The sequence below is a fragment of the Cheilinus undulatus genome, linkage group 11 (genome assembly GCF_018320785.1).
Source record: "Cheilinus undulatus linkage group 11, ASM1832078v1, whole genome shotgun sequence".
NCBI lineage: Eukaryota > Metazoa > Chordata > Actinopteri > Labriformes > Labridae > Cheilinus > Cheilinus undulatus.
In genome coordinates, this window is record NC_054875.1 from 18,270,911 (window position 1) to 18,286,358 (window position 15,448).

A 15,448-nucleotide genomic window follows, 5' to 3' on the forward strand; every position below is an offset into this window, starting at 1 on the left:
CGAAAATATTGTCCTTTTTTAATAGCCTTTGTGCCGTGTCCACACTAGATGTTCAAATATGCTTTATTCATTTTCATTTTTAGTTCGTGGAACTTTTAAGTGTTTCTTCACTTACCTCCTCTGTATGCATGATGCTGGTAAATCACCTTGGTCTGCCTGTGTATCAGCTGATAAACCGGAGGCTCCTTCATGAGCAAGGAGCGTGCCGTCATGGACGAGCAACACAATGTTGTTGTAGTTCGCCTAATGGCCAGCGGTGTCGCTACACTGATATTTTTCTAAACCTTGCATAGATTCCCTTTAAGAACAATCTCAAGGTTTCAAGACCATCTCCAGAGATCCTGAAATTCTTTAGTCCACTGTGCATAATATAATCAAGAAGTTTATAACCATGGAGCTGTGGCTAATCTCCCTGGATGTGGACGAAAGAGAAAAATTGACAAAAGAATGCATCGCAGGATAGTTGGAATGATGGATAAACATCCTCAGTCAACTTCCACACAAATTCAGGCTGTCCTGCAGACTCAGGGTGCAAAAGTGTCAGCTTGGACCATACGTCGTAATCTGAATGAGATGAAGTGCTATGGCAGGAGACCGAGGAGAACCCCACTGCTGACAAAGAAACTTAAAATAGCCCAACTGGAGTTTGCAAAAATGTACCTGAGTAAGCCTCAATCCTTCTGGGAGAACATTTTGTGGACAGATGAGACTAAGGTAGAGCTTTTTGGAAAAACACGTCATTCTACTGTTTACAGAAAACAGAATGAGGCCTACAAAGAAAAGGACACAGTACCTACAGTCAAACATGGTGGAGCTTCAAGGATGTTTTGGGGTTATTTTGCTGCCTCTGGCACTGGGTGCCTTGACTGTGTGCAAGGAATCATGAAATCTGAGACTATCAAAAAATTTGGGCCGCAGTGTAGGGCCTAGTGTCAGAAAGCTGGGTCTGCATCAGAGGTTATGGGTGTTCAAGCAGGACAATGACCCCAAACATACCTCAAAAAGCACCAAGAAATGGTTGGAGACAAAGCTGGAGAGTTCTGAAGTGGCCAGCAATGAGTCTGGATCTAAATCCCATTGAACACCTATGGAGAGATCTCAGAACTGCTGTTGCAAGAAGGAACACTTCAAATCTGAGAGACCTGGAGCAGTTTGCAAAAGAAGAGTGGTCCAAAATTCCAGTTGAGAGGTGTAAGAAGCTTGTTGATGGTTAGAGGAAGGGATTGGTTTCAGTTATTTTTTTCTGAGGTTGTGCAACTAAATATTAAGTTGAAGGTGCCAATAATTTTGTCCGGCCTAGAAAACAGCCTGAAAACTTAGAAAATGCCAATTCAATCACTTAAAAATTAGATAAATCATAACTCTAACAAACTTTTTAAAGGCAACCGCGAGACCCGCTAACTGTTCCCACGTTGAGCGTCTCATATTGAAACAAAGAAACTTACACATTACCGGTTGTCGCCTAAATTAACGTTTTCTCAAGCTGCCAATGAGGGCTAAGTCGTTATGCTAACCAGTAAGGCAGTAAGATGGTAATACAGTTAACACTGACTCCCATAATAGTTCAACAAGTTCTTATCCATAATAAATATGGAGGCATCAGACACTTTATCGGGCAGGTTGTGTAAACCATAAACAAGAGAAGAAAAAGCCTCGGTAACAGGATTAAATTTTCACAAGCATTGTTTACAATAGCACCAGCTGCTAACAGTGGCTAAGCTGTTAAGCTAGCCAGTGAAATTAACTCATTATAGCTACTCCCTTCTTTCCTCCTCTTGAATACGTCTGATGAAGTCCCCCACCTCCGATGGTTTATCAAAAGTCGATGTGTTGCCGTTGTGGGTTAGCAACAGCTTTGTAGGAAATCCTATTCCATTTCTTATTCCCATATTGCGAAGTTTCTGCCTCTGCCTTTTTGTTTTGGACTGCATTCAAAACTCTCATCTTGTCTCTGTCGTTCATGAATTTCATAATCAGTGTTCTTGGAGGTGCTGAGGGGTCGCTCCTCGGCCCCACACGGTGAGCTCTCTCCAAGATTATTTTTTTATTAGAGGTTAAGCCCAGGACCTCTGGGATCCAAGCCTCGAGGAAAGAGCTGTAAGGACTCCATCAAACCTGTTGCAAAAGTCAGTTTTTAAGTCTCTGATAGCTTCAAGAATTGGCTGATTAGTTGTTCCTTCAGGTTCGTTTACGTTAGCATTCTTCTCCGCCATTGTGCTAGCATTAGCCATAGCCACCCCACTCTGATTAGCCGGAGTAAATTGTATTTTAGGCTGTAAAACTTTGCCGCGACCTCTGGCCCTGCTTTGTGAAGCTGCCATCCAGGTGTTTTCAGCGACTCTTCTGCCTTCTCACGGTGTCAATTAGTTTAGTTTATTGCAGGAAATTCATCAGAATTTTATGGAGGGACGAGATAACAATCCACCTAGCATGCCGCCATACCAGAGGTCTCCTGTCGACGATATAATCTTATACCTGTCCAGCCCGGAGAGATAGAGTGGACAAGTCTGTTTTTGTTTACTTAAAAGATGTTGCTATCTCAGCTTTTACTTGAACCAGTACAGTGTCTCTGGATGCCTGTAACTCCTCTCTCAACATCCGTAGGGACAGCGTGGCTTAAGATGCCGCTTTGTTGTTTGTTGCGTGTGAATGGAGTTATGGTTCTTTGTGTTTGTATTCTGTTTTTCCTCCGTAGACAACTCCTCATATCAAACGATTTGTTGCTAAGTGACTTTAATATGGACTTCGATGCACTTTATCGGTTGTTAAAGGTTCAGATGATTGTCTTAATGATTATTTTCAACGGAGCTCCTTTCTTCACTCACCTACTCCATCAAGCGGAAACCGGAAGTCCTCTGTAGCAAACATCTTTTACTATTGTACAAATGCTCTATGAAAAAAATGCTAATCGTAAAATATTAACTTTTGTCAATAACCCTTTTTTAAGAATTGAAATGTACATAAAAGTAATTCTTTTTTATTGTAAGGTTTGGTGTGGCTTTTATTTTGAAGGCCTGTTTTCCCTCTTCCGGTCTCAAACTGGATATAAACAAATGCCAGCATCACAGCCGACAGCTAACAGAGCACAGAAAAATCACTGTCTTCCTCGCTTCTCATCTCAGCATCCTGCTAGTAGGTGACCAAGGTATGAATCTTTATTTTGATTTTTGTATTGTTGTTACTGGGGGGATTGGTGTGTTGGCTTAAAGCTTGAATGTGATGCAATTATGCGTTCAATAGTAAGTGTCCTCTTTTTTACTTGTTGACTTAGCAGTAGCTTAGCAAGGCTTAATGCTAGTTAAAGACCCTGTTAAGTGGAATCCAAAGTTGTCTTTTTTTTTTTTTTTTTTCACTGTGATTTATTACAAATACTAAATTTCCAGAAATTCTAGATTGATCTCGTACAAAGTAAAATATTTCAAGAGAATGAATGCTTTACAAGGAGTGGACTGAGGCTAGAGACAGTGCTTCAGGATCCACCATGCACAGACATATCCAAGGCTACAACTGTCGCATTCCTTGTGCCAAGCCACTCCAAAAAAAAAAAAAAAAAAAAAAAAAAAAAGCCAAGCCAAGCCAAAAAAGCAAACAAAAAAACAAAGTTGTTGTCTTAACACACAAGATATGTTGGAATATGGTTGCTGTAAACATGTGAAACCACTGAGATCTACATGTGACTGAATTCTGGATTTAGACTGTTAGAAATTTTTTCACCTCATTCCTGGATTGGTTTTGTGGGCAGGGCCAATATGTGGGCTCATGATGTCATGAGCCCACAGTGAGGAATAATCCCGCCCCTCTATCACTCTAATGATATAAAATCACAGAGCAGTTCATCTCAGTACAGTCTGTTGTTAGCTTATGTCACTGCCTTTATTGGAAGTTTACAGTTAAATGCTGTTTTTTTGTGCATTGTGAGGTAAATTTGGCAAATCTATCAACCACGGTGGTCTATGGATCATTTCAAGATCGTTTTTCTCCTAAGTGGGCGTATCCTCTGTTTATTCAACAGACCCGCATGTTGTGAGGGTTTTCAGTAAGTGTGTTTTCGTATGGCTCTGAGTAGCATGTTTTTATCAGGATAGCCGAATCCCACTGTGTTTTATTTGTTTGTTTAATGGTTTGTTTTATGAAACCTACTGTGTTTTTGAGTTATTAGGGGGTAATTATCTTTATACGTTTTTGTTTCAGAGGTTATTTTGTCTGTTATGTTAATGACATGGTTTGATAATGTTTGGTTTCTGTCTGCTATGCACAGCTCTTGACCACAGTAAAGTTTGTGATAAAGAAAATGCATGGATCTAAGAAAATAAAAGGGTTCACAAACCATCAGTGCCAAGGAGTCATGCTCATTCTAGCTGGGAATGCAACATTCATTTTACAACCAGTTTGTACATACTTCATTGCATCCCATGAGGTGCAACACTGAACCACCAGACACAGCACTGAAACACATGTTGATGCCACTAATTGCAAGTCCATGTCAGCATTGTAAAAATACTTTTGAGTGATCTGAAGCCAGCTTAATTACTAGAATTAAGATCAAACCCATCACAACAACCTTCGTGTGCATCAACGCAGAAGACCTGCCACAGTAATGAGAATCGTTAGCTCTGCTAGGACAATAACATCATTGTGGGAACCCAGACAAGGCTCACTGTTACACAAGAGAAATAGCCATGATTAGACACAAGGGAAAAAGCACCAAATGGCCAATTTTCTCCTGCCTATTTTGAACTCCGTATCAATTCTTGTTAACAAATAGGTTAAGTCACAAGAAAGTAATTTCAGTATGGACAAAATACCCCTGACCTACTTTTCATAACAAACAGCCATGTGTGTGGCTTTATTACAAACATCAAATGAAATGTCTTTACTTACCTCCCTCTTGCCTGTCTTGCTTTCCACATGCCGTAAGTTGCTTTTCACCTTCAAAAACTCTGCTGATGATGGTTCTTTGGGGGGCTGTGGCGCTGGATAGCTTGGGGGTGGGGGTGGTGCTGGGGGAGACTGTGGGGGAGGTGGGGGTGGATATGTGGGGGGTGGTGGGGGTTTGGAGGCATTTGCAGGTATCTCATTCTTCTTATGTGTGTCAGAGCCAATGTCTGGGTTAAGCATGTCCATATATGCCTGCATGTCTGAAATGGCAGATTCAGATGCACCTGTGACAAAGATACAAATCATTTAGGCATGTTTGATGCAGACTGAGTCTCTAACAAGAACCCAGACAATATCTACTGCTGATCCAAATGAGCAAAACAAAGCAAGGAAGCCCTAAAATGTTTTTGTCTTAACAAATTTTAAAAACACTAATGAAAAACAGTGATCAAACTATAAGGGTCAACTTCCCATGCAAAACAAAGTAACTAAGTACTAATAGACCACTAGGGTGTGGTACCAGTACTCCATGCCTCACTGATAGGAGACAAAAACAGGCTGCTGTGAAATGCATACTCCATTTCATTTTTTATATCAACTGCACTACTGAGATACGTTTAATGAATAAAAACCAAAAGTTGAAAATGAACCACTTTCTTCAATTTGCCATCTTGATTACTGGCTGTTTAAGAATACCTCAAATGCTGAGCTTATCAATCTTTTAAGTTTAAATACAGAACTCAAAGGAAAATCTTCTAGAATTCTTTTTAGTTAAATGATCTTCCAAACTGCTGTTACATCATGTGAGTTGACCCAGCAAGCCAAATTCAGCTCTGAAGTTCCATAGGTTCAATATTTTCTACTGTGTTGCAGACCTGCATGTGCAACTGCATTCAGCTTGACTGGTGGGCCTCGTGATGTTGTTGGGCTGCTTCTTTTCTCCCCAGTGCTGGATTGGCTGGAGTTGGCTGAGTCATAGTTTGACAGGGAGCTGGATGGCGAGCTGATGTCAAAGTGTGCCGTCTGGCTGGTCGGGGGCATGGTGGTGTTTGGGGAAGAGAGGCCTGAGTCTGGTTGCTTGTATTCAAGATCTGTTGATGGGTCCCGAGACAAAACACGGTGCTCCACACTCTGTTAGAGGATGTAGTCAATCAATAAGAGTGTGTTTATTCTGGTAAACTGTGCTATAAGATGATATAATATCCAAAGTCATAAGAAACAAACATTCTACTCATGAAGTCTTAAAAAAAATCCCTCAGTATTACAACACATTATTTAAACTTAAAAAAGGAACCAATGTCATTACACAAGACATGACTTAATTGTCTATGAACGATCTATATGTTCATTTTTTCATATGAAATCCCACTACCTCTCAGCCTCTGATGGTGTCCAAGAGGAGAATACCATTAGGGGTTTAATTACTGCACACTAATGAAATATCTCACAGCTGATCAAAAAAGCTCTGGGGCCATCTGCTTTTCCCACAGCACACCTCTCACTTGGCTGGATGTTCCTTGTGGGAGCAGTACAAGGGAGGGAAATATGTTTGCCATACACTAAAGAGAGTACAGTGTCAAAGAGCCATCCAAATCTCTCTATTGAGACATCAAAATACAGGGCTGTAAAGAAGTATTTGCCCCCTTTCTGATATTTTTTACCTCCGACAAGGAAGTTATGTGATCAGGTGGGTTTCTTCTTATGTTTGTTTGGTAGTTTGTTCGCAACGTAACTCAAAATTCATGGACGGATTTTCATGAAATTTTCAGGAAATGTCAGAAATGGCATAAGGAAGAACTGATTAGATTTTGGGACTGATCTGGATCACCGTCCAGGAATTTTTTTAAAGGATCCTGTACTATAGGGAGATAGGGCTAATGGCCAAGGTCTGTGCTGTTACCACTTCACACCAGGAGATGGCGGCATGAGTAACTTCAATCCAAGCAGGATGTTTTTGGTGTGTTTCTATTCAAAGTTTTGGAATTTATAGAATTTGAAAGATGCACACCCGGTCGAGGAGACCATTCTGCCATGACAGTCCACCTATAGCAAAGCCAATGCTTTGCCTCACCGTGTCTCCACCCCACCAGGGAGGGAGTAATCGGCAAAATAGGTTTTGGGAGTGATTCAGATCACTGTCTGGATCCAGGAATGTTTTTTAAGGATTCTTCACTATTGGGAGATTGGGCTAATGGTGGAGGTCTGTGCTCTCTGAGTGCTTTTCTAGTTGCATATTTATCAAACTTAAATGTTTTGGATCATCAAACCAATTTTAATATCTCACAAAGACAACCCAAGTAAATACAAAGTGCAGTTTCTAAAAATGTAATTTGATTTGTTAAGGGAGAAAATCAAACCTATGAGAAAAAGTAATTGCTGCCTGAACCTAATAATTGGTTGTGCCACCCTTGGCAGCAATAACTGAAATCAAGCATTTGCCATAACTGGTGATGAGTCTTTCACATCGCTGTGGAGGAATTTTTTGGCCCAACAATTCTTTGCAGAATTTTTTTAACTCAGGCATACCGGAGAGTTTTCAAGCATGAACTGCCCGTTTAAGGTCACACAACAGCATGTAATTGGATTTTAGTCTGGACTTTGACTTGGCCACTCAAAACCTTAATTTTGTGTTTTTTGAGCCATTGGTGGACTTGCTGGTATGTTTTGAGTCGTTGTCCTGCTGCATAACCCAAGTGCATTTGAGCTTGAGTGCACAAACTGATTTGTGACTTAAGGATTTCCTGGTAGACAGCAGAATTCATTGTTCCATCAATCACAGCAAGTGATCCAGGTCCTGAAGCAGCAAAGCAAGCCCAGACCATCACACTGCCACCACCATGTTTGACTGCTGACATGATGATCTTTTTATTAAATGCTGTGTTATTTTTACACCAGATGTAACGGGCCACACATCTTCCAAAAAGTTCAACTTTTGTCTTGTCAGTCCACAGAATATTTCTCCAAAAGTCTTGGAGATCATGTGTGAGACGAGCATTCGTGTTCTTTTTTTGTCAGCAGTGGTTTTGGCCTTGGAACTCTCCGATGGATGTCATTTTTGCCCAGTGCCTTTCTTATGGTTGAGTCATGAACTCCGACCTTAACTGAGGTCAATGAGGCCTGCGGTCTTTAGATGTCGTTCTGGGTTCTTTTGGGACCTCCTGAATGAGTTGTCATTGCACTCTTGGAGTAATTTTGGTTGGGTGACCACTCCTGAGGAAGGCTCACCACTGTTCCCAGTTTTCTCCATTTGTGGATAATGGCTCTGACCATGGTTTGCTGGAGTCCCAAAGCCTTGGAATGGCTTTGTAACCTTTTCCAGACTGATAGAGTTCAATCACTTTGTTTCTCATTTGTTCTTGAATTTCTTTGGATCGTGGCATGATTTGTTTCTTTTTGAGATCTTGTAGCCTACTTCACTTTGTCTGACAGCTTCTATTTATGCCATTTCTTGATTCAACAAATCTGGCGGTAATCAGGTCTGGGAGTGGCTTTCCAAGAACTGTGGTGAATCACAGTTAACTCATGATTTAACGAGGGGGGAAATTACTTTTTCACATAGGGCTAGATAGGTTTGGATTTTTTCCCCTTGATAAATATCATCATCATTAAGAAACTGTTTTTTGTATTTACTTGGGTTGTCTTTGTAAGATCAAAATTGTTTTGATCAACTGAAACATTTAAATGTGATAAATATGCAAAAAAAAAAAAAAAAAAAAAAAAAATCAGGAATCAGAAAGGGGGCAAATATTTTTTCACGGCACTGTACATCTTATCTTATTGCCAACTGGCCATGGAGGCCACTATATGACAAGTGTTAACACTAGAACCACCACTGGGTAAAATTCATCAGGAGCTATTTTTTTTAAACTTTGTAGTCATAAAATTTGTTGTGACATTGTTTCAATAAATCCAGATTTTTCTTAATTGACCATTTATGCCAAGAGCCACCCTGTGGGTAAGATTTACCCCATTAAAAAGCCCTAATTTTCCTTTTATTTTATTTCACCCCAGAAGTTAATGATAGACATTGCCATGGAACACCTTCTCTCTATTTTGTCACTACCTAATCAGAAGTCAGAGATCAGCCATCAACTTGGATACCACAGGCAATAAAAAGATTAATTATTGTGAAAAGTCAGCGCTTTGAGTGAAGAAGAATCTGGTGGTGGGGAAGTTTCAGGACCAAGCAATCAGTCCAAAGACAATTTTGAATGTGACGGATCACCATCTGACACTGGCTAAGTTCTCTCTGTGTGGTTAATCAGCTGTTCCATGTCTGTGGTTGATTAATTGCTCTTGCTAAATTTGTCCACTGGCTGTTTTAGTAGAGACACCCAGTGGTTCTAGTGTTAAAAGCTCTTGTTATTAACACCCAATGTCAACCAAAAGACATGTTGTTTCAGAGTCAGCTGATGGTTTTTCTGCAATACCTATAGTCATCTGTTTTCCAGGAATTCTTTTTACTGGAGGCAGTAAAAAGTAGAAATTAGTAAAGATTAAAGTAAAAGTAAAGATTAGATTGCTAATTACAATATTTAAATTACATTCATACAATTTGGACAAGTTTGTTCATTTGTTACATTTTCATGATGGCAGACATAATAAAAAGTTATCTACTGCAGAGTTAAATCAAGTGGAAGTTTGAAATCTGTGCAGTGGTTAAAAAGAAATTATCCCTTCTCTTTTGTAAAACTGACAATGGACTATTTAATGTAGGAAAACGTAATGGTCATGGGTAAGACATGTATATAAGACATGCATCCCCAAGCCTGATCATACTCCTTGATATTGTTAACCAATTACAAACAATTTGATACCTGAATTTAATACATACTACCTTTGGTCATAATATTTGTGAGATCATCAGTTCAGCATGCCTGCCATCAGGAAATGTTCTCTCACCATGTTTTCTACAGTGCGCAGGTACTTGGCACACTGAGAGTGGCCGTTGTATTCAGCCAGGTCTGCTGCTGTGAAACCATCCTGATCCCTGATGCCCAGATCCACCCCATTGACCACAAGAATTTGACAACACTAAAGATGAGAAAGAAAATTAAGGCAGAAAAAGTGAGCAAGTTAGATATGAATATACTGGAGAAAATTATTATTTACTGCAAACAAAACCAGCTTCAGTTACTTAAAATAAATCCAGTTAATACCATAGTTTCAAAATAGCTATACAGAAACAAACAGATTAACAGTATTACCCAGCTGATGTCCTTTTTCCTTCTCTTATTCATTGATTTTTGGACATGGTGTTGCTTACATCAAATCATCGTTCTAGACAATGTACAATTAAGTATCTGTTAAAAAGGCTGAGCATTTAGTGTAGGACTGAAAGGACTGCTTCAGTGATATCAGAATGACAAAAACAAAGGAAAATGAGCATTTCTCTTTGGTGATTTCAAGAAACAACTATTTACTAGTATTTGGTTTAAAAAACCCACTGTGCTCTATGTGACAGCCAGACAAAGCTTATTGCTGTTGGACTGAGAAAGCTTTGTGCTGCCATTTTTCATATTCTTATTCAGTTAGCCTCTTAACCACATTCACTGCAGAGGAAGCATTGGGCTAGCACTCTACAAATGAGGGACTGGGGCAAATTTTAGTTTAAGTCTTTAAAATATTGTGGCTTTATTTTATGTATTCAGATTGTGCTGGGATTGCTTAAAATATCAGCACCCTGTTACTCAAAGCAGAGGTTAGAGTGGTGGTAAAGTGGTAGCCTGGAGATTATTCATTCATTCAAAACAAGTGGTTAAGTGTAACATGTTCACAGAAGTAAACACCAAGAATCCACATCCTCATTCTTGTATAAAAAACAGGAGGTTTTATATTATATCACTACTGCTGTAGTGCTGTAGTGCTTTGTGTCTCCTCTTTTCCTCCCAAGTTACAAAGATACCAAAACAGTGTCTAAAGTTAGACATTTGCTCAGCTTTGTTCTATTTCACTGTAAATTCCAGTCTGACCCTGCACTTTAAGGCAATAAAGAAAATAACCAAACACAAACCTCCAGTTCCCCATTCTCTGCAGCGTCGTGAAGAGGTGTTCCTCCCCAGTTGTCAGTGACAATTTCCCCACCATGCAGCAGAAGCCAGCTAAGCACCTTAGAATGTCCACGACTGGCTGCAAAGTGCATGGCCATGGCCCCATCACCATCCCTGTCTGTCAGACTGATGTCTGTGAAACTCATCTAAAGTCAGGAAGAAGAAAACACAAGTTAATGTCATAAAACATATAAGGACAAAATAAAAGGTACAATTTGGGCAAAACAAGTTACAAAATGCCTTGCTGTGACATGACAACAGTAAAACCTTATTCAAATTCAACTGCGTATAATCCCTCACATCAAAAATTAAATTAAGTTTCAACAGGTTTCTGCTGGTAGCATTTTCAGCATAGAACATGCTTAAATGAGGATTAAAATAGATTTTTAAGTGTTATTTCACAGATAATGGAAAAGTCTGACTTTCCACTAAGTTAAGAAATATGTACAATTAAAGTATAACATATCTATAAAGCTAAGACGATAAATCAGGGCATAGATATATGTGCTAGAAATTATTGTTGCATGAATACCAGCCAGACGATGACTGTGTTGTGGCCCATCTGGGCAGCAGCATGCAGGGGGGTCATCCCATCATTGGCTCTGATGCTTGGATCTGCCCCACAATCCTTGACCAGGTATTGGATGACCTCCAGATGACCCTCCTGGCAAGCCAGGTAGAGTGGTGTGGCACCATTCTTGGTTTGGGCATTTACAGCACTGCAGATGATTAAAAAAAGTAGATGAATAAAAAACAGTGTTAATTAAAGAGGGGGTATAACAGCAGCTTAATTGGTAAAGTACCACCCCATAGCTTTTGATCTGAGTCTTTGCTGTGATTCACTGATATCTTAGTTAGAGTCAGACCTCATCTGTGATCCTTCACACTATGTTAAAATTGACCCTTTACAGGTTCAGTCTGTTTTTAAAAAAGTGTGCAACAAGAAGTCAACACTGACTCTCTTAAAACACTTCATAACAATACAAGTTAATGCAACAGGTCGAAAATCCTTATTCTCTGTAGGTCATGACACTTTAGGAATCGGAATGATAGTAGACTTCTTCCACAGTGCCGGAACAGTTTAGCTGTCAAGGGACAGTTGAAAGATAGTGTACCAAGCTTCAGTTAATTCAGATGAACAATAATTTAGCAAGCAAGCAGGCAAGCCATCTGGCCCCATAGTTATAATTAAACCTGCAATATCTCCTCTTCTTGACCCCCTACAGTTTGCATATAGGAAGGGTCGTAGCACTGAGGATGCGATTCTCAGGGTGTCTCATCTTATTAGTGAACATCTTGAAAACTCAAAGGCTTATGCCAGAGTTTTATTTGCTGACTTTAGTTCTGCTTTTGATACTGTTAGACCGCATCTGCTTGCTGAGAAGCTCCTCAACCTACAGGTTAACGCTGTCATTATTAGTTGGTTTTATTCCCTCTTGACTGACAGGTCACAACAAGTTACTGTTGTTAATGGTACACTCTCTACTGTTAAAAAATGTAGTACAGGGGTACCCCGGGTACACCTGTGAGCTCTTCATACTTTGTACTAACGACTGCAGAAGCAATCATCAAAATAACTTAACTGATTTCTTGTGTGCCAAACTGGTCCAAAGACTGCATTTTCTTCGCAGATTCAGATTGTTTGGTGTGAGTATGAGCGTGATGACTTTCTATAATGCTGTCATGGGAAGTCTGATCAGATATGGGATGGCAGCCTAGTTTGGCTCGCTGTCTGTTCAATGTAAATCTAAGATTGAAAAAATGTTAAAATGTGCCATGAAAGTGATTTGTAAGAAAAATTACCTGTCCCTTCAAACTATCTTTGAAAAAAAATGTTGTCAATCAGGCACAAAAATTTTTGAAGGACTCTTCTCATGTTCTTTTTTCAGAATATGAGTTATTTCCCTCTCGAAGATGGTTTCAGAGCTAGATATAAAAGATAAAGATAAAAGATAAGATATAAAAGTAATCGCTACAAGCTCTCCTTCCTCCCTACTTCCATCTCTCTACTCAACAAACAATCTGCACTAGGATAATTCTCCAGTATGAGTGTTGTCTTACTCTTGCATTAATTCTATTGTGACAATACATTTTACTGCCACATTGGTATTCTATTGTATTATTGGTATCTTGTTATGCCATTGGTATGCCACAGTGACAGCATTTTTTTTAAATGTGCTCTCTTCAGGCAATTTTGTCATCTTGCACCAGGGGAATGTGCAATATATTTTACAAACTGCTTATTGCAGGGAAGCCAGTGCAATATTGCAGGGCAGGTGCAATACAATACTCTACCTGCAACTCTCTCTTATTCTGGGTCAATGTGGACCGCTCTTTGTGATGAATGTATTGATTGTGAGCAGCACTGCACTTATGTCCATGACAAATTTCCCCCCGGGGACAATAAAGTTTATCTTTATCCTTATTCTTGTTCACTGAGGGCCACAATTAACAGAAAAATGTTACGATGTTGGGGCCAATTTCATATATGTCACCTTGTTGATATTACAGTTTACCAATCTGATGTAGGTTAAGGTATGCTACATGATTGAGTGCTTAAATTGCTAGTAAATAGCTGTTATCAACAACACAGAGGTATAAAAATAATAACAAAGGCATAATTCTAAAATGTACCTGATAAAAACAAGACGACCTTATTTCTATAATAGCCAGGGTGTGTTGCTGCTCCAATAAAAGCCAACTGTTATTGAAGTGAGCTGTTTGTCTTCTGACACCACTTATAGTCCGTTTTGACATCAAAATACCAAAAAAAATGTTAAAACAATGCAAGGAAAATAAACTAAAATCCTGCCAAAAACAAATATTGAAATTCCAGTTTCAATGTTAACCATTTGCAAAATGAAAAACCTATGTTATTTAATACATTTTATGCCTTTCAGTTGTTATTTTAAATGCCTTGCTGTTTTAAAGTTACGGATAAGAGACATGGTGAGAACCTTAACAATGTACAAACACGTAATGAGATGAGCTTTAACTTGCATGTGAAACAGAGCCAGTGGAAAGTCTGGAATAAAGCCTTGTCAATAAACTCAACACAAGACACCTTGAAGCTACTAAGTGGTAAACTGACATGGAAAAGTAATCACATGAAGACCTAAAGTCTTGGATTTACAGTCTCCATAAAGATAACACAGTGTAGCCTAGATTAGTTAGTTCATGAAAGAGACATGATCACATCAGAATTTAGTAAGGGTGTGACGAGATCTTGTGCCACGAGATCTCGCGAGATCAAAACGCCAAAAGATTTCTCATCGCAGAAAAATCAATCTCGTAAGATCAATATTGCGCAGACACATGGAGCAGCAACTCTCCTTACAGAAAACAATACCAAACTGGAAGTTATTAAAGATCACAAACTTGCCCTGGACACTATAAAACTGTTGGTGAAAGAGCAACTGAGGAAACGGAGCTGATCCGGTATCCATTAAGATGACCGCTCCAACCACCCCCTCGCGTGCGCTACTTGGGCCGCACATGATCTGCCTATGCATCATTATTATAATGGTGTGAATTGATGAAATGCTGCAAGTGAAAGCCTGTGCAGCCTCCGTGAGGAGAATACAGCGTTTATTTAGTTTGTGTATGCGCGCAGACTCGCTCGTAGTGCAGCTATTTGTGACTTTGTAACTTTAAGTCGCAGCTTTGTCATGTCTCCTTCTCGTCTCACTGTCTGTCAGTCACACATCCATCAGCTGTTGGCTGTGCGTATCATCAGTCAGAAGCTTAACATGCGTAGCGCAACGGGTCTGCATACTGCAGCGGTAAACTTGGCAAAACAAACTCTGTTTGAGCGCCATAGAGTCCACTGTTAGCTCCAGAAAGCGAAGTTAGAGCTTCAGTTAAATGCACCCTGTTTGCCGTATGACAGCAGACGGAGACACACACTCTCTCACCAACGCACACACATTAACACGCACGCTCATCTGTGCATCGTGTCCAACACTGTTAAAGCTCATATGAGAAAAAAGACCACAAAACGGTACAATAATCTATTACTTTAAATTACAACATGTTATTGACTTAAAGATTTATTTTGGGTGTTTAAAATATGGATGTCCTTAAAGAGGATGAAAAATAGTTTGATTTTACTGATGCACCTCTTTATATTTCAGTCTGTTGTAAACAGTGCTTAAAGTACTTTTAAAATAATCTAAATGATTTTATTATATATAATTAAGTTTAATATTAAAAATAGCTATTGTAATTGTAGCAATGAGTGCATAGTGTAGTAAATTAAAGATTTTGTAGACTGTTTATGAAAGGTTTGATTTGAATAGCATTAAAATGTACAGTTTAAGTCAAAGTTAGACAAAACATACTCTTTGGAAGCAAAAATAGCCTATTTAGTACTTAAACATTTTGAATAGACCTGAATGCGTTGCAATTATGACTTTCAGTTGTATGAAGGAAATATTATCCACCCATTTTTTTTTTTCCAAAATTGAAAAAAAAGTGTAAAATCTTGTCTCGTCTCGTGGGCCCAAATCTTGTGTCTTCTC

The 15,448-nt window shown here is 39.3% G+C and overlaps 1 protein-coding gene across 1 annotated transcript in view; it reads right to left on the reverse strand.

Annotated features, from left to right (window-relative positions):
• The window catches only part of espn (espin), a 118,347-nt gene that overhangs the window by 50,653 nt on the left and 52,246 nt on the right, over positions 1-15,448 (reverse strand). Inside the window, exons 3-7 of the mRNA XM_041799987.1 lie at positions 11,461-11,647; positions 10,892-11,074; positions 9,781-9,912; positions 5,754-6,009; positions 4,882-5,162 (exon numbers count right to left, since the gene is read on the reverse strand). Coding sequence (XP_041655921.1) covers positions 4,882-5,162; positions 5,754-6,009; positions 9,781-9,912; positions 10,892-11,074; positions 11,461-11,647 — 1,039 coding nt within the window. The remainder of the gene's footprint in view (positions 1-4,881; positions 5,163-5,753; positions 6,010-9,780; positions 9,913-10,891; positions 11,075-11,460; positions 11,648-15,448) is intronic.